The sequence below is a fragment of the Larimichthys crocea genome, chromosome XI, assembly GCF_000972845.2.
Source record: "Larimichthys crocea isolate SSNF chromosome XI, L_crocea_2.0, whole genome shotgun sequence".
Classification (NCBI taxonomy): Eukaryota; Metazoa; Chordata; class Actinopteri; family Sciaenidae; genus Larimichthys; species Larimichthys crocea.
This window is the reverse complement of record NC_040021.1, coordinates 22,944,101-22,968,420: the sequence shown is the minus strand read 5'-3', so window position 1 is coordinate 22,968,420 and position 24,320 is coordinate 22,944,101. Positions and strand designations below refer to the sequence as shown.

The window sequence follows — 24,320 nt, the reverse complement described above, 5'->3', positions numbered from 1 at the left end:
CACTGTGACCCCCAGTATTCAGTGCTGTAATCTCCATAATATGAATGAGGACAAAAGCCGCTCAGTCAGCCCGCTGATGGATGCCCTCGTCCTGTAACTCCGTCCATACATGTGGGATGGAGGCTGCGTCAGAGGATGGCACAGAGAACATGCCATCGGTGTGTGGCAGACAGTGGTACTTCTATGTAGAGGCTGGAGTGACTTCATACTGCTGCACTACCAGTAGGCTTCTTGTGGTGTAATGGTGTGATAGTCTGGCTTCACACACTGCCCAGTACCATATCATAAATTGACGTGACGCTGACCTCAACTTCCCTTTCATGCTACATGCGAGTCGTAGACATGCAAACCGCAGACACGTTCAACACCTGCACCTCAGTCTGATCATCGTGAGCTTTGAAGGCTCACACTATTGTTTCTATTGCTACTGCAGAGGTTATAGTAGGCTTATATTACTGCTAGGCTGGGTTGCTTATGTCAGGCCTCAATACTTTTTTTGGCAATAGCCAAATGTGTAAGCACAAATTTAGGTTGGCCACATCTTCAGTTTGTGTTTTAGGCAAAGTGCTTGTGCTGCTTTTGTTGTTATTTGGTGTTATTGACAGATATTTGGTCATAAATTAAATCAAATTTTGACCTGATGTTAGAGCTTGATGATAAGTTGAGGCGTCACCAAAGTACAGTTCAATTCAGTTGAATTTTATTTATATAGCACCATATCATAACAAAAGTTATCACATGACACTTTTCTTACAGAGCAAGTCTAGACCGTACTCTTTATAATATTATTTACAGAGACCAACAGTTCCACCATGAGCGAGCACTTGGTGACGGTGTCCAGTTTAGTTTCAGTCTGGACCAAAGTGGTAGACCGACATTGCTCTTGATACAGCCATGCTGCTAAACATTTCTAATGACCCACAGCCCCACGACCAAAAAATACTGCAACAAAGAACACAAAGAATATAATACAATATAAACAATGTTCTTTCAGTTGCCTTTAGTCTGGTGTGCCCTTTGTTTAACTAAGCAGACAGCAGTTAAGAGCACATTGGTCAACTAATGGCCTTCCAGGAGGCAAAGTAATTCAAAAGGGAAAAAATAATGCAGTAAATACATGAAAAACCAGGGATGATGAGGAAACATACAGAATGCTGAAGGAAACACAGAAATAGTAATGCAGCAGCATCTTCATGCTGCAAATAACATGGAGCAGCACTGAGGAGGTTGGGGAAATTGCTGCCATCAGCTATTTTACTATGTAACATACTGCAGAGCTTTTAAATGAGCTGTCGCCCACCGCTTTACTCTGCAGCAACAACTGCAACCAAAAGACGTCACAGCCTGTTCACTGTGATGGAATTTCTGTTGCAACCATGTTTCAAGTCCCTGCAAGTTGATTTTCATACTGAAGAGAAACCACTGACTGCTGAGAGGGTGGAGTGTAGTAACAGTGAAGCTAAAACATGCAAAATAAATAATAGTGGTTTGTGTGGTAATTACAAGGTTTTCTATACCTTTGGTACATTACACCTTCATACAGCAAAGAGAAGAACTTCAGGCTTCTCATATGGTGTGTGTATGTATGTATATATATATTATATATATATATATATATATATATAATATATATATATATATATATAATATATATATTATTAATATATATATACTAATAATGAAGATAAAAGTCTAATATATTGATGCAGGCGTTCAGCAGAGAGCTAACTGAGCTGAAACCAGACAGCAACTTCTGCTTTCTGGTTCACTAGTTTCCCCTGTCCTCTGCTTCAAAGTCAAACTGCCAACCGATAGATCAGGTTCTCTGTGGTTACACGGCGATCCCCTTCCTCCTGCAGTCACATCTCAGTCACGTCAGCACAGAAACCAAAGCAACATACTTTCAAAAGTCTCCAAACGAAACTCAAAATGGACTCTACTTGGACACTTTACTTGTGAAAAGCCTGCCATGTCTTTATACTCTTGACAGTCTCTCCTGAGAGGTGGTGTGGGAAAACACGAAGAGTAACAAACAGTGAAATATAAAAAAATAAAAAAAACCTGAGAGAGAAATTTGAACAATTGTCGTGTTAAAGGGAGTGTGATTGTTATGTGATTATGTCTGTTGCAAATTTTATGCAGTTCTGTCTAGTTTTGAAGATCTGTGAAATTCATCAAATGTGGATATTATATTATTATATTATTACTTTGATTAAGTGTCTCAACAAAACCCTGATATTGTTGGACAGATTTTATATCTAAAATTGCTGCGGGTCCTCTTACACGTCCACCATGTCCAGCCCAGAACGGACAAACTACATGCTGGCTCTAGAAAGGAACTTTCATGTTTTTTGTATGTCTAGCAGCCACTGCAATTTCATCTGAAGGAGAATGTACTGCTCCTTTACATTAGCTACCATATCAAAAGCTTGAAAAAGAGGCCAAGATGGAGTATCTATCCAACTTTTAGTTACAATTTTCCTTCAGGTTTCAGTGAGTATGTTGTATGTTGTACTGTAAAGAAAGTCAGTGTAACTTTTTTACAGGATAATGGAAATATGAGGAAATGCTGGAACAGCACACGAGCCAGTAAAAACAGTCATAAAGTAGGTGAACTCACTGAGTAATGGCCTTCATATAAAAACTTAAAGTGACAGAGAGTCCTGCTTACTTTCTCATTTTTATGTGTTTCCTGTCAAAATAGACCAATAGGGAGGGACTTTTGTATAAATTGAGCAGTGTTTAAAATAGCCGATAGCGAGTGTGCGTTACACACCCAACGCTATACACTGCAGCTAGTGCTATGAAGTAGTGTCAGCACCTGCCTCCCAGTAAACATGTTCAGGCCCGGGGCCGAACAGAACCTCTGAAACCATGGCTGTAGAGCGTTGACTCATTATTGACATGATAGGTGATGTGTGGTCGCAGAGTACACCATGTGTCTATCCCCGCTAATGCTAATCAATGCACTTGAGAGTGAGTGCCCATCAATAGTGTGAACATGGAAAAAAAAGGCTGGGTTGAGTGTTGTCTGATAAACACACAGAACACTCACTTCATTCTCATCATGTTTTCTTTGCAGTCGACCAGGTGAAGTTTGGGCCTCCGCTGAGGAAAGTCACAGAGCCTTATCCTGATTTGGTAATGCGCTTTTCCTGCAGCATATTTTTGTGACAGTGCTGTTTATTATATGCATGTCCATAAATGTGTACAGTACATTAATATAACCAGAGGCTCTGTTTTGGTTCCCCTTGCAGCCGGGCTCCTATGATGATGACTGGAGTCTGTCTGGAGAAGAAGACAACTCACCGTAAGACTGTTTTCTCCTCCACTACGTTCTGTATTGGGATCATTATGGTTTTCCTCTGTTGAGATGTCATAGCTGTACAGGATGCCTCCTTTATAGCAATCAGTAATCAGCCTGAGGACAACAATGGGAAAACTCTGAGTGTTTGATGTCCAATAGTGCCCCCAACACTGAACTGAGCATAGATGTGGTAAAGGGGATTTTTACCCATCAGCATGTTGAGGAGTACCAATACATATCTGAAACAAATGTGTTGGTTTGCAGTTAGAAAGAAGTGAGCTGAGCAGACTTCTGTAGCTGCTCCTCATCTCTGCTGCAGGCTACATTACAAGCATAACAAACCGGAATCTTCAGTCAAGTTGGGATGTATAGTGGGTAATGTAGGAGATGACAGGGAAGGTGCTCTGTTATGAGAACTGTATATACTGTGTTGCAGTATTATTTTAATTTAAACATACACATACATGGTTAGCTACACAACTCACCATTAGCAGTTCACTACTGAGCAATCTATCCATCAGAAGGCTGTGCTTGAACCCACTCCGGTCTGCTGATTCACTTAGCAGCAATCAATTAACAGATAGCTCCTTCAGCAAGTATTTAGCCTGAACTCACAAAGAACTGAAGCTAAAGGACATCAGAGAGGAAAGCAGCAAATATATTGTGTATAAAAACAGATCCAGTGTGAATAAAGTTCTAAAGTTGTGCTTCTGTAGAGTAATCGGTGAGGCCTGGACATAGATGACTGTAGCAGCCCTCACAGTCACTCATAGACTGGATCAAACAGGAAGCACGCCGCTCTGGTGGCGTCAGAAGAGAGAAAGCGTTTCATTAGATGTAAAATTACTACACGCCCCCGAGTGCAGGATGACATCATCAACTTTTTATGGTTTATTGGGAAATTTTAGGGAAAGCAGATGTTATCTGACCCGCTGTTGAAAGTGTCAACAGTGAAGGTTCCCATTGTGAATTTGGGGGCACTATTGGGCACTATGACATAATCAGAGAGGGTGTATCTTTAATGGCTGAATGTGTTTTTTGAAGTCTCAGTGTGTTTCAAAGAACTGAACCTGTGTGGATCATGTTTAGTTCCACTGGTTTAACAGGCTGATTGTCATGGAAGAATTGTCATTTAAAACAGTAGGACTAGTAATAGCAGTATTCCTGATATTTCTTAATTTCTCATTATCATTGCTTATAATAGTGTGAACATTAACAGGATCATTCTGGTTTATTACAACTTTCTTACTTACAAAGACTTATTTTTGTAGTACTCACGAGTACTTCTGTTGTCACCAGGAGGTACGTGGATTGATTTTGGAGGATCTCAGCTAATTTAAAAGATAGAAATTATAATTAATAAACAATACATCCATACACAGTATTTGTTAGTAGTTGGAAACAACCCTGACATGGGACTGCAAAGTGCTGATAGTACATGGTTAGGTACATGACAGGATCACTTGAATGTCATGTGCTGTGATTTGTGAGTGTTGAACTAGTTAGCATGCAAGACAAAAAGTAAAAAAGTTTTTAGCAACGTCACCGTGTTCCCAGATGTCAGCAGCAGGATGTCAGTACCCCCCAGTCATGTCCTCGTTAATACAGTGTGTGTATGTTTCAATGGATGAGATTTGGTTTAGCTAGTGTGTGTAAGGTGTCAACTTTGTTTTCAGGTGGTGGCCACATTTACCTTAAAATACACCTTTAGTTCAACCGTTCAAGAAAGAGAAGTAGTAGAAAGTCGAAGTTTCTTATCTAAATACTGCGTGTAGGGTTCAGGACAAACCCATGGCTCCAGCCATAGTTAGCATTAGCTTGGTGAGTACAGTGTCCTCATTGCTGATAGGAATTGTAATAACCTGGAATGATCCTTTAAATTTAGCGTTTATATCAGCAGTCAATCAGTCCAAATATCAGCTCAACTATTGGAGTCTCAGAAAGCGACAGGAGTTGTTCCTTCCCTCCCATTGTTGTAGGCCATTCAGGCCCGTAGTCAGATAAACACCAGGTCTTCCTGTTGCAGGAGCCTGTTGGAATGTGTGGAGCAAGCTCTGCAGCTGAGGTAGGCCACGTCCATCAACAACTCCAGCCTCTCCTAACAGCAGTGTCCCCCCTCCTCATCCCACATGAATTCACCTGAAATAAACTGCCTGTGATGATTTTTTTTAATGACGTGATCAGCTAATGCCAAACATCTTTGACATAATCAGTGGGTTTGTGTTAACTCCTTGCTAATACCAAACCCTAAAGTCCTGCTGTACTTCTTCCAGAACTGGATGTGGGTGTGATTCAGCACAAACCCACTGGTTTTCAGCTTTTTGGGCTTTTTTTTTTTTTTTTGTCTGGCTTGTTTTTTTGTGTGGTGTTGCCTCAAGACATTTATTTATGTGCTGCTGTTACCCTGCCGTCAGCATCTTCAGCATCTGCCTTTTGTTGTCCAGCTTATTGTCATGACGCTTGATTTGGATCTCATCACATGACTTGATGATTTTGAAGATTTTTTGGAGCCTGATCAGGACATTGTTGCTCCTTTGTCTTTCAGGAGTTTAACCATTAAGAGGGCGCCATCTACTGATGTGAGTGGTAACTATACAGTGTGAAACAAAGCTGTGGTCCAGTTGCATACTGTGTACTGAGCCTAGATTTGAATGTGTACACCTTAAAACAACAAGCATTAATTATAGTTGAGAGAATAGATAGATTTATTGACCTATAAGTTCAACATGAGAACATGAACGGTGCAGGAAACTCATGTTTGTGGCCTTTCCATCTTTAAACTAACATCAACAAGTTTTCATGACACATGCAACAAAAGCTTTGTAGAAATCTGCTTATGTGCTCTATGTAACTTGAGTTTAAATAAGTTCTGAAATCAAATCTTTTCCCTAAACACCAGAAAAGCTATTGTTATGTGTGTTTTCAACATATATGGGGCACTCCACTAGCTGTGGCTCTGTGCATCCTCATGTCAGCACACTGTGATAACCACTTACAGACTGGAACAACAACAGAGTCTCTCATGGTGTGTTCAAGGCAATCTGTCTGTCCTCGCAATGATATTTTATCTTTTTTTATCTTTTATCTTCTACAATCACAGGCTCACTTTGTGGCTGAGTGATGGTGTGTGAACTGTACTTATATTACTCACTCTATTTGTTAATATCTGCTGAGTCACATTGTGCATTTTTAAATTCTATTAGAGGGAAAAAACAAAACTGAGTTTTGCTTCATGTAACACTTTAATTTAATCCACATATTTAATGTGTCCTTTGCTTTAGGTACAGACTAATAGTATAACCACAATGTGACAAGACATTTTTGATTTTTAGAAATTATTCAAAATAATAGAATGAACAGTTGACCTATATTTCAGCGTTACATTCATTTCTGTGAAGATGAAAATAAAATGAAATAAAATAGTTTAAAATAAATAGTTTTAAAATTTAGATTATTATTTCAAATATAAACTAAAAACAGAGACTCTCTGCCTTGAAAAAATATGCAGTTGAAATAATGATGGCCAAGAGGAGATTAAAACTGAACTGACTGTCAGTAGAATATAATATAATATAATATTACTCGAATATAATAGAATAGTTTATAGAATATAAGTATACGATAATATAATATAATATTTCATTTAATTAGGGGTCATCAGTTTATTCAGTGATGACCACTAAATAATTGTTTAAATGTAATCAGTTACTTTTCTTATTTGGTTTGGTTACCATGACGATGCTCATTAACATATTTGGAATCATCACTGATTCCACACAGAACACACATTAAAGTGATAGAATATGACATCATAAGGACATTTCAGAACTCCTGGAACACAAGAAGCCTTGAAGTGACTTACTTTGTCAGTTTCCTGTATACACATGGACAGAGTGGAGAAGACGAGTGGAAGATAAATCAACCTTTCAACCAACCTTACATACTTTTGGAAATCTTTTCTGGTAAGTCACTGTTTGTTTCTAGCAGATGTAGAGAAGTGTCCAGTCAGATGAGTCAAAAGTTGTACAATAAATATAAAGATATGTTTATGTCAGGGATAGTTTAAACTTTATAAAAGTGTTCAATGTGTGATCAGACAGTGTACAAAGTGTTTAATACTCAGTTTGACTGCTGTCTCATCATTTGTGTCATGTAGTTGTCACTGAGTTTACTGTTTATGTTAGTTGGACAGATTTAAGGTTTTATTTAAGACGTGGAGGCAATTCTTTTAGTTTTTGCCTTAAATATCTTTGACAGACTTGCAGTTTTATTCCAAAAAGATTGTTATTTGCTGCCAGCTGCTCCTGACCCAAGCAAGTGTTTATTTCAGGGTGCAAAAGTAGCTTTAGCTAAATTACAGAAGGACACATTTCCAGGGACAGGAACAATGATTTTTGTGGGTTATTTGGGCATTTAATTTGGTTCAAATTATATTATATATGTTGTATTATAGCATATGATCATATATTAACCTGTAAAAATGTTTCGTCTGTCTTACGCAAGTTCAAGAATTTCAAAATGCCTTCATGTCTGAAAATAAACTTTATGTTTTATAGAAACACAGGAGAAAGTTTCATGCTTTAGTCATGTACAGTACCTTTTATTTACATATAAATATATAAGTTTCTCCTCTGCTATGTGTGTGTCAACTCCCAATGAAGCTTACATTTACACGCTCTGAGCTGTTGAACATGAGATGATGGCTTATTTAAAATGAATCAAAGTAACGTGTCCTTTGTTTCATCCTGTGTAATGCTCTTTTAGGAAAATACCTTCGCGATGGAAAATTTATCATCCAGTTTATCTTACAGCCCCATCAACAGCAGCTATCTTAGTGCTAAGTACCCGTTACCCAATAACTATAAGCTGGTGTCATATCTGGGTGGTGGAGGCTTTGGAGATGTGCTCAAATGTATTAAAAAGGACACCAATGAAACAGTTGCTGTAAAGTGCTCTAAAGCTCAATATAGCACCAGCTTCAACAATGAAGTAAGTCATTTTAGTCATTATCGATTATATTGTGTTTATCTAAATATCAAAAAGTTGTGAATGTATCAACCAGTGAGCTTTAAACCTGTCATGTACTGTGTTCTCTCCAGTTGACTCTAATGAGACTCCTCATGTGGAAGAAGCTGGACAAGTCCAACATTGTCCGGTTTATTGACTCGTTCACACTGATGGACAAGAGACCCGCACTTGTCTTTGAGATGCTGGATGTGACTCTGAAGGACTACTTTTATGACCAGCGGAACTTTAAACCTCTGCACTTACATGAAATCAGGAGTATTATGCAACAGGTATGGATAGAGAAGCATCTGACACAACAGTAAAGATCTGTCAGAGTTACAGTATTGCATTGTCTAATATCATCACTGATTTGCAGCTGGGCACAGCGTTACACGCCCTGAAGAGCATTGGAGTGATCCATTCAGATATCAAGATGGACAACATAATGTTGGTGAACTGTGAAGAGCAGCCCCTCAGGGTGAAGCTCATAGACTTTGGACTGGCTTTTTCAACCTACAAAGTTAAGCAGGGTGCCATGCACCAAACAAAGCACTACAGGTGAGCTTCATAGAGGCTTGAATCATGTTACAACTAGTTTGTAGGATGTTCAGATATGACGGCATTCCTTATTCTGTTTTTAATTTTCAGATCTCCAGAAATTTATTTGGGACTTCCCTTTTCAGAAGCCATCGACATGTGGTCTTTAGGCATTGTGATGGCCAACATATTAGTTGGAGATACGCTCTTCCCTGGTTGTAGTGAATATAATGTAGTAAGTGACTCCCTTTTCCTTTTAGCCTATAAGATCTAACACTGCTGCATACTCTTCCTGAATATCTATAGAATCCTGCATTGCTCAAATACAGTCTAAAACTGTATCGGAACAATCAAAAACTATCTTCAAGAAAGCGACCTGTCATGTGTAGATGCTATACAATTTATTCTAAACATAATTTTGACTGAGGGACAGCTTTTAGTCTTAAAAAGATAAGAAGCATCTTTTTGCATACCTTGATGCAATGCTGTTTTGTCTACAGATGGAATGCATGGTCGATCTCTTGGGTCTCCCTCCAGACCACCTTCTGAATGCTGGAAGACACTCAGAAATATATTTCTTTAAAACAGTTTACGGTCAATGGAGACTGAAGGTATGAAAACACCAAAAAGTCTATCCTGTTCTTTAGTTAGGATTAAACATTTGATACATTTGAATCAGTCAAAGTGATTAGAAGATATCTGAAATACACTTAATCTTCTTTTAGACACACGGTGAGTATTGGGGAATCTTGCCCTATCCTGGTGACTACAGAGCCTATCAGTTCCGCAGCCTGGACGACGTGGAAAAGGTAAGTAGGTGTTAGTGTAGTGTTAGTAGATTGTGTTGGACCTGCTGACACTTTGATCGATTCTGTTTTAATGAATTAGATTGTTTATTTTACTCATATTTCTTAGTTGCCCTTGACGAACCTGAGAGTGGCAGATGCTGAAGAAAAGATGCAATGCATCGCCCTGCTGAAGGCAATGCTTCAGATAGATGCCAGTGTGAGGATTACCCCCAGTCAACTCCTTAAACATCCATTTATCAGAAGGAGCACCCACCACCATGACTCTTTGTAAGTTTCTGTGTTTGCAACCACGACTGGATTGATTGTGGAAAACACTTTTTATGAACTTCATGTTTCTTGATTCCACAGCTGGAGTTGCGGCACAGGCGTCGGATCAACTTCATCATATCCACGTTTCATCAAGGTGCGGCCTGCACCACCTGATTGCCGCTACGTGGCAGATGATGTCCTCTCAGAGAGTGAGCCTAGGTGAGATGATTTCCTCTGGACATGTCAGTCATCAGATAGAGATAGAATGTGAACGTGTTCATCATTATACATCATGAATCAGATATTAACTCAGCACCTTTCTGAAAATAGGTCAGTGCAGTCCCCCGATGGATTTACAAGTGACTTCTCTCCGGCTCCCTTTTCACCTGAGGACATAAACATGAAGCAAGAAGACAGTGACAGCACATCTGGTAGGAAATGCTCACTTCCACTGGAGTCTGAATTGTTTCTTCTTTCACATTGTTGTTAATTCTTCTGAGACATTTAACGTACCTTTGGCTTTTCAGACGAAGACTTCTCCCTCGAGATGAAGACCAGGAAGGAGAAGAAGAAAAAGAAGAAGAATAGCTTCAAGCGCTTTTTCTGTTGGCTGAAGAATACATTCAGCTGCATCACTGCCAACAATGATGAGGGCTGAATCCCTCATAGGGCAGCACGGTGGTCACCATTGTGTGCGGAGTTTACATGTTCTCCCTGTGTCTGTGTGGGTTTTCTCCGGGCACTCCGGTTTCCTCCCACAAAAAAACAAAAACATGCAAAAAACCGCTGGACAGAATAGAATACAATGTAATTAGACAACACTGGGGAACAATTTGAAAAAAAAATTCTGTTGAGTTAGATTTGTATGCTGATTAAAACTAAAATTGGCATACTGATTCCAAAATTGCAGTAAGTTTTTTTCTAGCACGTCAAGTCCACAGCTAATCCTCCAGATAAGCAAAATTACACTGATTAGCTGTAGTAAGACTTGCCAGCTGATTACGATTGGACTCATCTACAGCTATGTGACAACTTGTTTGTGCAGTCACAACTGAGACAGTGTGGTGAGAGGTGTGCACAGCTCCCAATAGGTCAGTACCAATAGGTCAGTATCAATATCTGCAAACTGGCATAGTAGAATGAAGAGGATTTGTGCTGGCTTTTCTCTTAACCTTGTAACCATGGGGATACCGTTCTGTTCTGTTTCGTTGGATGCTGTTTTTGTCATTTTCAAAGCTTGTAACTATTCCATCTTAGTGTTTTATTTCCATAGGTATATATTTCCTTTGTTCTAGATCATGTCTGCTCCTGCTACTTCTCGTCGTAAATGCCTAAACAACCCTGACTCTTTTTGCTATATTTGTGCTAGTTTCACCATTCGGCAAACATCATAACAAGCATATTTTGTATAAAACTTGGTCATCAAGACAAGCCATGGGCCCCTCACAAAGTGTGCAAGCAGTGTGTTGAGAGTTTACGGATGTGGACCAAAGGAACAAGTGAAAAGTTGGCATTTGGTATCCCCATGGTTTGGCGAGAGTGAAAACATCAGGATTTAACAAGAAAAATAAAAGTAAAATAGAATATCCTAATCTATGGTCAGCTATAAGACCAATGCCTCATTCAGCTGAAATTCCAGTGAATGAGGTATTGTTGTTCTTTTGAACAATTATTTACTCTAGAAGATCTGAGTGATGTTGAAGAACATAGTGACAGCAATGCAGATTTTGAAATTCACAAGGATTCAACAAATAAGCACATATCTGTTAAATACAGTACTTTTCATATTTTTTAAGAAAACAAGGATCCTATAGTTCAAAAACCTGACGTGATAGAGAAAAACTGAGATCAGTTTTGGATTCCGCACCCAAAAATTTGTTAAAAACAGCTGTCAGACCTAACTCAACAAAAATTGTGTTCCCCAGTGCAATCAACAATCCAATCAATTAATAAACACTTCACAATAAAACAAAGTCATCAGTTTCATGACTTCTAAATAAGCAAAGACACCCACTGATGTATTTTTCTGTCTTTTAATATCAGGAGTTAAAGTAGATAAAGGTGTAGGCGACATGTTATCACTAGGGCTGTCAAGCGATTGAAAAAAATTATCTAATTAATAATAGGCTCTGTGATTAATCTAAATTAATTGCACATGTTTGTTTGTTTTCTGTGAAAAGTATCCAAACATATTCAAATGTTTCAAATCAAACTGAATGTAGTAGCGGAATAAATCAATGAAAAATACATTTTAAACATAAAAGTTCAATATGTTTTCTATAAAAAAAAACAGAACTGTTCATATTCAATATGAGCATCTCAGGACAAACCTCTAACCTCAACCTGACAGCACAATAACAGTCTCTGTGACATCAGGACTTTTTTCCAACATCTTCTGTGTCAAAATAAAGTTCAGTTAGCTCAGAGGATGCTCTCTGTCAAACCTCTACCACTGACATTAGCCTGCAGTTCATTTAGTGAGGCAGCTTGTTCATCAGTCTCTAGTAGACTTCATCAGTTTGCATCTGAATGCCTGGTCGAGGTCGAGTGTGGCTTGGCCAGGCTGGCTGCTAACGCTAGCATCGGGTTCTGCTTCTCATCTGCCTCCATCATGTTTACAAAGCAGGTGTGGGCCGAGTGTTTTCCAACTCAAAGGTGTATAAAACTCGAAATCGAAATTAACGTGTTAATTTGACAGCCCTAGTTATCACATATACTAACATGCATCTTCATTGTGATAATGCCCAAACTGAGTGTCAGTGATGTCTCTGATGCTGCGAAATTGAACTAATTTATTTAGATTTGTAATATTGGTTAAAGGGAGGGGTTAAAGGCATAGGGGTTGGGTGCTTTGCCAGCCAGGCGGCAAGCAAAGGCAGGGACCTAGACATGCTTTTTCCCAGCATCACAGACTGGTCCTCGCTGGTGGGGAAGGCATCAGCGCTGGTGCGGGAGGTCGAGTAGAAGGGCTCAGTGCACCATTTGAAGTTTCCTGGCAGTCTAGTCCTATAGCAACATAACTAAGGGATGACATGAGTCCTAACTATAAGCTCTATCAAAAATGAAAGTTTTACCCCCAAAATCCATTCTTTGTACAAGAATTTGATGGTCAGTGGTGTCAAATGCAGCACTAAGATCTAACAAGCCATGTACAGAGACGAGTCCTTTGTCTGATGCCTTTAGAAGGTAATTTGTCCTGTCTCTATGCACTCTAAATCCTAACTGAAAATTCTCCATAATTCTTGTGGAGAAATTCACACAACGGGTACAGTACCTGTGGAGTGGCAGACCGGGGTGATGGCCCCCATTTTCAAAAAAGGGTAGCGGAAATTGTCCTCACCTTACAAAACTGCCCTCACTTCTCGCAAAATGCAAAACAGACACACAGACACACACACCTGCCAGTACTGTGCCTTCAAGTCATCTTTCTTCTGTTTGTGTTAACGTGTTTCTTATTTTTTTCTAACTTTGTATCTTTCTAGAAGTTCATTGTACAATGCACCTTATTTTCTTTCCATATGACAATGAAGCTTATAATAAATAATATAAAAGAAGCTTATAAGAATATAAGAAAGCTTATAAGAATGTGTGACAGAACAGTCCTGGACAGTCCTTGAGGTTGCCTTGAACACAGAAATGAGTGACTCTGTTGTTGTTCCCAGTCTAGCCACACCAGTGTTTTGGTTTTATTGACATCCTAAATCAACAAAAGTACCAGTCCTGATACTGACCATCACCATGGACATTTCTGTCAACATTAGAGCACAATGTCACTTTTCTAGTATTAATATACAGTATGCTATTGGGCACACAGGTTAACATCACATATTGGAATAGCCCTTCAGAGTTAGTAATGTGTTTCCTGGTGTTTTTCAGGGAGGTAGGAAGAGTGGTCTCTTCAGCCCGTCTACAGCCTCCCTGCCGGCCTTCAGCTCTTTAACACCCAACACAGACAACAAAGACCTGACACTGAGGCCAAGCTGTACACTGGGCCCTGACACTGCCGTCGCTGCTGACTCCACCTCCACTACAGGTACAACACATCCCAGCCCAGCCAACATGTCAGCTTTCAAGTAACGGTTTGTGGCTAGCTGGACAACCATACATGTTTGACATCAAACAGATAGCTGTTGGGTTCCAAGTTCAAGTTCGAGGTCTTAACTGGGAGTCCAACCCATCTCTTGATGAAGTCAAGACTGACAAATATGACTTCCTTTCACTGTCTCTTCCATGTTTGACAAGTGTTGGCAAGGTGCTCAGCCACACAGGACATCAGACAGCGCTGCAGTGATCCATGTCTGCCTGCGGGGGACGCTGTAATAGCAGAGAAGAGGAAGGTTACCTCTGTCACCTCTCCGAAAAGAGAGACACCACTATCACCTGAATGGAGCACACTGAGGAAAAAGACTGAGGACTCTGTGAGTTCAAACCAAACATCTGACATCTCTCATGTGTGATTTTGCTAACCTAATAACTTTCTAATAAATAAATGTCTGTCTGTAAGAAGACAAATCAAACAAAAACAAGATGTTGATTTGGAATGCAACTCATACAGTTTTTATCATCCCCTATGTTTTGTTATGTGTAACCTTTGAAATTTCTAGAGGGCTGATTGTCATGGACTTCCTCCTACCCCTCAAGTCCATGTAAGTGTGAAATCTAACAGCATGTTACCTACAATAAAAAGTTGACCAGTAGCAATACCCTGATGACTAACAAGATACACTTCCTTGCATGGCATTACACAAGCTTCATTAGGAACAGTTTTTTTTTTTTTTACGTAAAATGTTTACCAGCTAATGTTTTTATTGATAAACCATTCCATCCAGTGCAAATATTTTTGGATGTCCAGAACATAATTTTATACACATCTCCACAAACTTCAGCCTTTGGTACCTTTGGAAACATTAGCACTCAGTTACTGCTTACTGCGCAAAGTAGCGTAGTACAACTTATTTTTGTAGTAATCATACATGCTGGTTTTACTAGAATCATTCCACAATTGAAGGATCGCTATTACCATGTCAGATCATAATTGATTCAGTTGCTTTGCTGGTTCTGTAGATGGGAGCCTGCTTCTCCAAAGTCTTCAACGGTTGTCCTCTTAAAATCCACTGTGCTGCCACCTGGATTTTACCCAAGACAAGAGGTAAGAAAATAGAGCTTTTAATGTCCTTAACCCTCAGGCGTCAGTATTTACTACCCTCTTAAGTCATTAAGGACAGAAATGTCCACTTCCAAAAAACTGCTATAAAAACAACTTCAGCCCTGCTCAAAACTGCCAAACATTCAATCACGTTGAGGATTTAAACCCAATATGCCAGTTTGATTACTTGATTAACAAACAAAAAATTTTTAATAAATGTTTTTATCCGTCATGGACATGTCAAAGATTAGCCAAGATATTGACTTTGATGCATCCCTGTGTTTTTGTGTCAGACTTAAAATTTACTATCGTCTTAGGTCTTAAAAAAAGTTTTCCAAAAAGTGCTTTAAAATAGTACAAATTTATATTTTTTTCATCTTTTTTGGGTTGGATCTTTTGATCAACCAGTCCTCATCAAAACTATGAAATATTAAATAATTATCAGGATTTGAACTCTTGTGTATTAAATACTGACTTTGATGCATTATTAGTTTTTGTGTAGCAATAGATTTAAAATGTATTTCCCTCTTATGTCATTTGATGGCCCATTAAGTCCCATTAAAATCCATTTTTTAATCTCATAGCCATTATAAAATATAACCATGCATTCTACAATGCTAGGGTTTCATGTCTGATGAAGTTACTTTGGTATACTGTCATACACAATCATACATGCACTTCCCCAGCCCCCCAACATTTGTTATATGGAAAATAACTTATTTTTGTGTGTGAAAAAAACTTTCAAAGCCAAAATGATGGCCAGATAAAGGGGAACAATGTGAACAAATGGACAAAATTGTCCATAATGACGCATGAGGGTTAAACTGTAATGGATACAGTTTTATATCAAGTTCCAACATTGCCCACATTTATATTAGAGTTTCTTTATATTTATGGTGCAGGACATAAAATATTTTTTTTTCTCTTTTATAAATACTTTTCTTACTTAGATCAGTACCTTATTCTTGGGGCAGAAGAGGGTATCTACATATTGAACCTTAATGAACTTCATGAAGATACACTAGAGAAGGTAAGACAATGACTGATCCATCTGTTTACCATTATTCTGCTGCAACACAGTACACTCCAAAGTCAAAGTGACGTTCTTCTTGGAAAAAAATGGAAAGGTATTTCTTGGACAAATGGGGACGATTGAAGACTTGAGTGGTGCTTTATCAGTAGACATCATGTTGGAGTAAAACGTGCACTGGGTACCACATAAGACCTTACCTAAGACCAGTGAGAAAGAAGAAAGGAGACTCTGGCCCATTGTTGAACCTCAGATTCAGGAGTTCTGAAAGGCTTGTGGGAATTTTCTTACGTTATAGGTGCTTTGTGGTCTTATCATTGTGTCCCCCAGGCTGTCTTTCTAGGGGGTAATATATATATATATACTTACTTATACTTTTCTTTCTTCCAACAGCTGCTCCCTCAGCGATGCACATGGCTGTATGTTATGAACAATGTGCTGATGTCTGTATCAGGTACTGCTGATGTCTGTAACAGATCTCTTCAGTTGTTAGTTTTGTCAGAGAACACAGAGTGCTGTATATTTTCTGCTGCTCTAAGAAACTTTCCATCCCGCAGGGAAGTCTTCCCAGCTTTATTCCCACAGTCTGACAGTTCTGTTCGAACAGAGAGGACATCTGCAGAAGAAACACAGCAGTCTGTCACTCAGCACCAACCGGTTCACTGAGAGGATCAACCCCAGGTAGGACAGAATACGAGTGAGCCTGTAAACGTTATAGGATGCAGTAATAAAAATAGTGTCATGCTTGATCCTACCACTGAATGTCACCAGAGTAAGACATTTTTAAACCTAGCCATGGTTCCTCTCAAGAGATAGTTCAGGTTCTTTGAAATGGAGTTGTCTTCTTGTCCACAGTTTTTCTTACTGAACTCTGTGTTCTCTATCACTCCACAGAAAGTTTGCCATATCTGTGAAGATTCCTGACACTAAAGGCTGTAGGAGATGTAGCGTAGGTAAGTGATGCTCATGTAAGTGATTACTATTCAAGCTTTCTACCTATGTGTATTCAGTATTAACAACAACACACTCTGCAACTCTCTTCTGTCTCTCAGCAAGAAACCCGTACACAGACAGTACATTTCTATGTGGAGCAGTTCCCACAGGCTTGGTTCTACTATTGTGGTATGAGCCTCTGCAGAAGTTCATGCATCTAAAGGTTTGTACTGACACATTACACTTTGAATGCAGCTCAGTGAGATGTAGTGCTGTGTGTATTTCTGTTGTACAGCTTCAACACATATTGTATGTGTTTAAAAATGAGCTGTGGCAAATTTGATCTGTGGGTCATTGGAAATGTTTCTTTTCCTCCTGGTCAGATTAGTCTACAGGAGCAGTTGCTGTCAGTACTTCACTTTGGAAAATGATTTGAATGAGCACTTGATACAAAGAAGACTCAATATTTACATGGGACTTGATTGCAATCACATGGCTACAGGAGAGTGCAGTGACAAACTAAGTGATCAGAGAAGTTCAGTGAACAGTCAATGTCTGAGCTCATTGCTGCTCCAAATATACTGTTACAGTTCTCGTTTGGTTTGCTTATGGCACATTATATGTTTATATTAGCTGCTGTGTGTCTACAAACATAGTTTTGTATTCAGGTGGCAGTTTATTTATTGAGAATCAGCTCTCATTTAGTTTTGTGGAAGATCTTGTTGTGTAGAAATTGCTGAAGTCAAAGGTCAGTGGTGAGGCCAGGAGAAGAAAGTGTTCAGGAGCCTCTAAAATCTTATGTTGTATTATTTATTGATGCTTGATCAAGGAGAATTAGAGACACTCTCAAAGTTGATCAGAAGTGCCTGAGTCGGTCTCACATTCTGCCCAACTCATCCTGGTGGATCGACTTTAAACCCCAAGATAACACCACAAATACTACACGCCCAGAATTAGCCAAAGAGAATGTCTTTACCCATGCAGGTGTTATTGTCAGCATATTCTAGTCTGGAGACACAGATGTCTGTTTACGCAGATTGGAACGTCAACAAAAAGCTATCTATTATGTCTATGAAGGCAGCAACAGGTCTCTGTGACCCTGGCCACCACAGTGTTGAGATAGACTGGCACCTACTGTTCCCAACCAAAGCCAAACAACTAATACTGCTGAGGACCTCAAGGCCCACACGTGACCTTGTGTAACCTAAGGATAGAAAATTCCATAACAGATCTTAATAAATTGAGGTTTGTTCAGTCAACTCATTCAAGTCAGACTTTTTACAATAAGCACTTCTTTACTGAGCCAGTTTTATCCACCTCCGATATTTATTTTTAATTATGATTGACATCCCATTTATTTGTGATGGAGAATTTTGGGTCCTGTTTTCATTTAGGAAAATTAGTAGCAGAAGCTTTTGTGGTGATCGGAAGGATCGTCTGAACCAAGAGGCAAGACGCTGATTACACAGAGCACATCATTAGTTAACAGTTTAATATCAGCACTGAGGAGACCACAGACAGTCTCAGGCTTAATATATGTTTGTCAGACTCCACATCTGGAATCCCTTTAGATTTTATCTGGACTATTGTATCTCTAATCAGCATTTAGGGACTCCTTCTGAACCTGAACTGTTACTCATCCTAAGGCTTCAGGAACAACAATATATATGTCTTGGGAGTTCTAACAGATGTGTGAATGTTAAACTTGTGAATGAACATACTTTTACACAGGACATAAAACTTTCATCATATACATCTTAAAACAAAGGCATCCTAACATGTGGCATCCTGACATGTGGTTAGTGTGGATCATTATCTCAAAGTATGAAATGTGTAGATGTATTTGTCGTGCCTTCATTCTCAACAATAACATCTTTTTGACTTACAGCACATAGCGATTAAGCTGCCAGACTCTCTGCCAATATTTGAGCTGCTGGTGTTGGTGACGGATGAGTTTCCCCAGCTGTGCGTTGGTGTGAGGGACTGTAGAAACGGGAAAGGCCCAACCAGCCAACAGCTCAAGTTTGATATCATAGAGCTGAACAGCACGCCTATTTCATCACCAGGTAGGATGGACTGCTGATGTTTCTCGTCTGAATGTTTGAGCTCCTCTTAAAGCTTCGACTAAACCCTTTGTGTCTGCTGTGTGTGTCTGCTGTGTGTGTCTGCTGTAGATGGTGGGGCACTCAGGGCAGCACAGGTAACTCAACTGGACAGAGACACTGTTCTCATTGTATTAGAAAGTAAGTCACTTCCGTCTCCACACATGTTCTGAATCCTCCAGCCATCTCCCATACTGATTCTTAACATAGTGTGTTAATCTTGATGCTCATTGGACAGAAACTGTTAAGATTGTGAACCTGCGAGGACTTCCATCCAAAGAGCTGACTGCTGAAATGGTCTTTGACTTCCACATTGAAACTCTGGGTATGAACCATCACGTGATCAGCAGTGAATGAGACTTGATCCTGCTGCTGACAGCTGAGTGACATGACATGTCTTTACAGTCTGCTTACAGGACAGTGTGCTGGCCTTCTGGAAGCACGGCCTGAAAGGGAAAAGCTTTCATTCAAATGAGGTAAGCCATATGTCAGGTTGGAACTGAGCTGGTGTTGTGATTCGTGTCACTCAGTATAAATTCAGATTTGCATGTGTATAAAATGAATTTCATCTTTATCTGCAGGTAACACAAGAAATTACAGACGAGAGTCGAGTATTCAGAGTTCTGGGAACAAACAGGTACATTAACGGGAATGACTGACTGACTGTATGAGTGTCATCAGCTGGTGAAACTGTGGCAGTAGCAGTGCTACGAGTACAGTGAAATCAAAATAGAAGTTAATAAGCTAAATAAATCAGACAGGAGAATAATTAGTGACATGGAGCACCAGATCAGAACCATTCTGTGCTTTATGAACCTACAATAGTGTTTGATCAGTGATCATGGTCTTAGTGAGGTCTCTCAAAGCAGAGCTCGGAAACATCTGCAGCTGACAGACAGTGCTCATGTTACTAGTTGAGCCAAATAATCAATCCTAAAATGGAAGTTACTTGACCTGTTTTGTGTTTTTTTTTTTACAATAATAATTTAAGAATAATTTAAGAAAATGTATCTTTGTTTAAAGGTCTAGTGTTATAATTTAGAGCGCTCTATTCACAGAATATAATATTCATCACTCTGTTTTTATTAGTGTTTCATCACCTGAAAATAAGATTCATTATGTTTTTGTTACCTTAGAATGAGACTTCTATATTTACAGATGCTGCAAGTCCGCCATGTTGAACTGCCTTGTTTCTACAGTAGCCCAGAACAGATAAACTAAATACTGACTGACTCTGAGACCTTTTGTATTTTGTGCCACTTTAGTTTAATGGTAATGGGAGTGGTAGCAGATTAACAGCAGTAATGTTAATATAGATGTATATAATATTAGTCACAGCATAAGTAGTAGAAACCATATAGAAGTTTGAAATCAGTGAGAATCATCATCTTTCCTTTGACTCGAACTGACAAAATGAATACAGTTCATTCATACTAACTAAACTGAGAATATTTATTTTTTTCTCAGTTCTTCAGAATCCCACAATTAGATACAGCATAAGATGCATCATTTCTTCTTCTTCTTCTTCTTCTTCTTCTTCTTCTTCTTCTTCTTCAGGGACATCATCCTTCAGAGCACACCAACGGATGACCCCTCTGCACTGAGTAACCTGTACATCCTGACTGGACATGAAAACAGCTACTGAGATAAAATGGCTGAACGTCTTCAAAACTCAGGCTGAAGAGAAGGAAAGTGCAGATGTGTTCTATAACCTGTAGTGGAAGTGATGTCCTCCAACTGACGCTGTAGCAGACACCAGCACCAACTCTTTTCTGTGAATGACCAGTGTCAGTGTTTGATTGAGTTGCCTGTCTCAGACTCAAACTGTAAGCTGTTGGACAACATGTATAAGAGAGACATATCAACATGTGAGTGGGTTTGCTAATTAAAACCGCAAAAGCCGAGATTTTAATGTAAAAACAGTTCATGTTACCGGCCTAATTCACAGCATCACTGCAGCAGGGGAGATGTTCCCATTCCTGATGATTGAGATGTCATAGATGCTATCAGTCTGGACCATAGACTGTAGAGAAACGGATGGAGCGCCTGTGGCAGCACACTCACTGAACGGATGTCATGAAGCTTTTATTTAGATTTACTGTTTACTGCTACTGACAGTTACCAGAACCAGAAACATGTGGGAGTCAAATGGGTGGAGCAACCCCAACAGCTGAGTGTGATAGGCTGAGACACCTGTCAACCAATCACATGAATCAACCGTAATACCCCCTTAAAGGAATTCCCGTAATTTCCACAAAGACTCAAAGCAGAGGAGGTGAATTTAGGACTTTTTCAATGGATTTCTGTGGAGTGACACGTTTTGGAGCCATTCTTGGAACTGCATTTTAAGACAATTAGAATTTTGCTTCAGCCTTTCACCATAGTTACAGGGCGGCCATTTTCCCTGATCTCAGGGTTGGAAGTTCAAATGTTCTGCTGCGTTCCAGGTTGCAGATGGTATCAAAAATGTTATCATTTCACCCCTTTCTGATTTATCAGCAACTGAAAAGACCCTAGATAATGAAAAGCTAGATAACATATTAGCCACCGCTGTGATTTTACTTTCATGTTGTATTGTGTAACACTGTCAAACAGTAATGTTAGCTGTTATCTAACATGTTGTTTGGCACCGTGTCTCTCTGGATTCTCCCTGTCCATTGTCTTTTCAGTTGCTGGTCAATCAGGAAAAGGTGAAATGTTAATAATTTGCAACCCGGAACCCACGACATTTGAGTGTCCCACCTTGAGCATGATGTCAGAAGAAAATGGCTGCCACATGGAAACGATGAATTAAGATAAAAAATAGGGTTCCCTTTTTTTGACTACTGCCACCACCCGCTTAGTACCTCCTGCTCGATCAATACTGCACATGTGCAACTGTCAACATTAGCTTCTTCCATCATCAGCTCTAGAAAAAACTGTTTAGTTCAGAATGTTATTGATTACTGTAAGAATTCTGGATGCAGTCTGATTTGATGTGGTGACTTGTATGTTCATCACATCTACTGTGAGATGCGGCTCAGAGCTGCACATGGGGAGTATGGATCAGGCAGTGACACATACTTCACACAGTAACGCTGCATTCACATTTTGAGTTCATCGTAATCACCCCTCTTTCTTAAATGTCGTCAGCACTCAATCCATGATTACAATTGGAAAACATTTTCTATAGTCATTCAAGGTGATTAAAGCCAAATGTCATTGTTTAATGTCAACGCTCAGTATTTTTAGGCCTTACACAACCAACCATCAACCATCTTAATGTGACATATGTCAAGGAACAAATGATTTTACCTGAGGGTTCTTCCTCACAATGTAGTTTCTCATACAAGGCTTGATTGTTGAAATTTCAACAATCACAATGTATGAGGCTTTCACTGTCGGCTATGTTATGTATGCTAACTCAAGAACTGACAAGGTGTTTAGATATTACTAGCCAGTACAATAGTAAATGCTCATATATCGTAAAAATGGTGTCAGGTTTTTGTTTTTTTTAAGACGGACAAATAACTCTAGCCATGTATTTCTGAAAATCACGTTTAAATGTATTTTGAATATTGAGAATGTGCTAGCATAGCTGCATTTACATTATGTGCCACTGTGTTGAGAGAGATGATAAATCCTGATCAGATTTGTGAGCATAAGCAGTCCGTCCATTGCTGTCAGCTGTCTATTGGTACCAAACACAGCTCGTCCATCTCCTTTTTATTACTTCACTTACACACAGACTAAATGTACATTTGATTCCATGAGGTGCCATAGAAACTGAATGCCATTGAATTCTACTTCTGCTTATTTGACTAAAATGTAAATTCCACTACATTGCAGTTTTGTGTGTAATGATATTTATGGTATTTATGGAAAGGGAACTGTACAAGTAACACTCACCTTTCCCCGAGAGATACTTGAAAGACATAATATACGTATGTATGGATTTCATTTTCTTGTTACTGTGTATAAATTTTATGTATATAACAACACAGTATGCTCTTATAATATGGAGGGGTTGTAATATGCCAAATAAAGATTTTAATTTCCTTTCAAGCTGAAGCAGATTTAGTTTCCTTTCATTATCCTGGCAAAGATTCACTTATAGCCACAAGTTTGTGGTGCCTTAACGGAAACTGATCATTTTTAAAAAACTGATGACTGATTATTGAGTTAAGCTTAAGTTATTGACATTAGAAATGTCAAAGAAATATAACGGCGAACACAAACAGACCCGGGATAGTTATGTGCGCCTGCATAATCAGATGCAATTAAATTATGGTTAACATAAATGGTAATGACACTAAACAATGAATCTGTACAAACAAAACAAGAAACATAACCAGTATATACAGTAAGTGACAAATGGTAGAGGTGGGAAACATTTACACAAAACCTCAGTTGTGGGTCATCTTTAGGGACAAGCACCACTCACGGTTTGTGTGTGCAGAGGTCGCCGCAGAGATACACAGCTGTTCTAGTTAATGTTGCGCCGCGGTCTATTTCAGAAGTGGCAGGCCTACCCTCGGCTCTGTGGGGAATACATGACCAGAAGCCAGACACAGAAACAGCATAAAGAACCAGAAGAGTCGACATTCAAAATAAAATACCCCGTGCAAACTGCCGGTCGTAAAAACAGACAAAAGCGAAACAAATGAACTACGTAGCATATTTACACATGCAGAAGCATATTTGAAAGCACAAACACCAGGAAAATGACAAAATCTGAGTAAGTAAACAAAGTCTGGTGTGGTGGAATTGAAGATGTTATACATGTGCTTTTTTTTTTTGAAGGACACGTTTGAGATGGAAACAGGGAGTTGTGAGGAGAACAGCAGTTTAAGAGATTAGCTAGTGAGGAGTTCCATGTTGTGGGTCCTGTTGAATAAATTTAGGTAACCTGAATATCTCGTGGATCAACCAGTTGACTATCTTCTGGTCCTTTTTGAGTGGCGACGCCTCTAGGTACTTTGTAGCATAATCACACACTACCCATATGTATTTGTGACCAACCTTACATCGCTCCAATGGGCCAACAATGCCCATGGCAATGCAGGAAAAGAGGGTGTTAACAGTCATGGTCACTAGTGGGGCTCTTTCTCCCTTTCTGTCTGGACTGTATCTGCAAATTGCTGTGGCCAATAAAAGCAAGACACCATTCTTGAAAAGGTTTTAATCTGACCTAAATGGCCTGCCCAGGAATACTGTGGGA

The 24,320-nt window shown here is 39.3% G+C and overlaps 2 protein-coding genes across 3 annotated transcripts in view; both read left to right on the top strand.

Annotated features, from left to right (window-relative positions):
- Positions 1-23,170, top strand: part of map4k2 (mitogen-activated protein kinase kinase kinase kinase 2) — a 47,162-nt gene extending 23,992 nt beyond the window's left edge. Inside the window, exons 14-32 of one of the 2 annotated variants that reach the window (XM_019273530.2) lie at positions 3,083-3,141; positions 3,258-3,310; positions 5,334-5,372; positions 5,853-5,886; positions 13,786-13,942; positions 14,152-14,327; positions 14,514-14,555; positions 14,974-15,058; positions 16,006-16,085; positions 16,479-16,539; positions 16,643-16,766; positions 16,980-17,038; positions 17,138-17,241; positions 18,907-19,084; positions 19,193-19,261; positions 19,359-19,445; positions 19,526-19,596; positions 19,702-19,757; positions 20,678-23,170. In XM_019273530.2, coding sequence (XP_019129075.2) covers positions 3,083-3,141; positions 3,258-3,310; positions 5,334-5,372; positions 5,853-5,886; positions 13,786-13,942; positions 14,152-14,327; positions 14,514-14,555; positions 14,974-15,058; positions 16,006-16,085; positions 16,479-16,539; positions 16,643-16,766; positions 16,980-17,038; positions 17,138-17,241; positions 18,907-19,084; positions 19,193-19,261; positions 19,359-19,445; positions 19,526-19,596; positions 19,702-19,757; positions 20,678-20,765 — 1,622 coding nt within the window. In that variant the 3' untranslated portion in view covers positions 20,766-23,170. The remainder of the gene's footprint in view (positions 1-3,082; positions 3,142-3,257; positions 3,311-5,333; positions 5,373-5,852; positions 5,887-13,785; positions 13,943-14,151; positions 14,328-14,513; positions 14,556-14,973; positions 15,059-16,005; positions 16,086-16,478; positions 16,540-16,642; positions 16,767-16,979; positions 17,039-17,137; positions 17,242-18,906; positions 19,085-19,192; positions 19,262-19,358; positions 19,446-19,525; positions 19,597-19,701; positions 19,758-20,677) is intronic. The other variant, XM_019273532.2, reaches the window with a different exon arrangement.
- On the top strand, positions 7,073-10,824 carry LOC104931453 (homeodomain-interacting protein kinase 3-like). Its single transcript, XM_019273533.2, has 11 exons — positions 7,073-7,269; positions 8,072-8,296; positions 8,407-8,604; positions 8,691-8,872; positions 8,963-9,086; positions 9,352-9,462; positions 9,577-9,660; positions 9,767-9,927; positions 10,009-10,128; positions 10,240-10,340; positions 10,437-10,824. Exons 2-11 carry the CDS (start codon positions 8,087-8,089, stop codon positions 10,565-10,567), a joined length of 1,422 nt encoding a protein of 473 aa, XP_019129078.2. The 5' UTR covers positions 7,073-7,269; positions 8,072-8,086; the 3' UTR covers positions 10,568-10,824.
- Positions 23,171-24,320: the final 1,150 nt, after the last annotated feature.

Excerpts from the sequence above, each read along its gene's own strand:
- LOC104931453 (XM_019273533.2), top strand. The coding sequence starts at position 8,087 with ATGGAAAATTTATCATCCAGTTTATCTTACAGCCCCATCAACAGCAGC. Across the intron at positions 8,873-8,962 it reads CACCAAACAAAGCACTACAG|ATCTCCAGAAATTTATTTGG; the intron begins GTGAGCTTCATA and ends TTTAATTTTCAG. Across the intron at positions 9,661-9,766 it reads GCCTGGACGACGTGGAAAAG|TTGCCCTTGACGAACCTGAG; the intron begins GTAAGTAGGTGT and ends CATATTTCTTAG.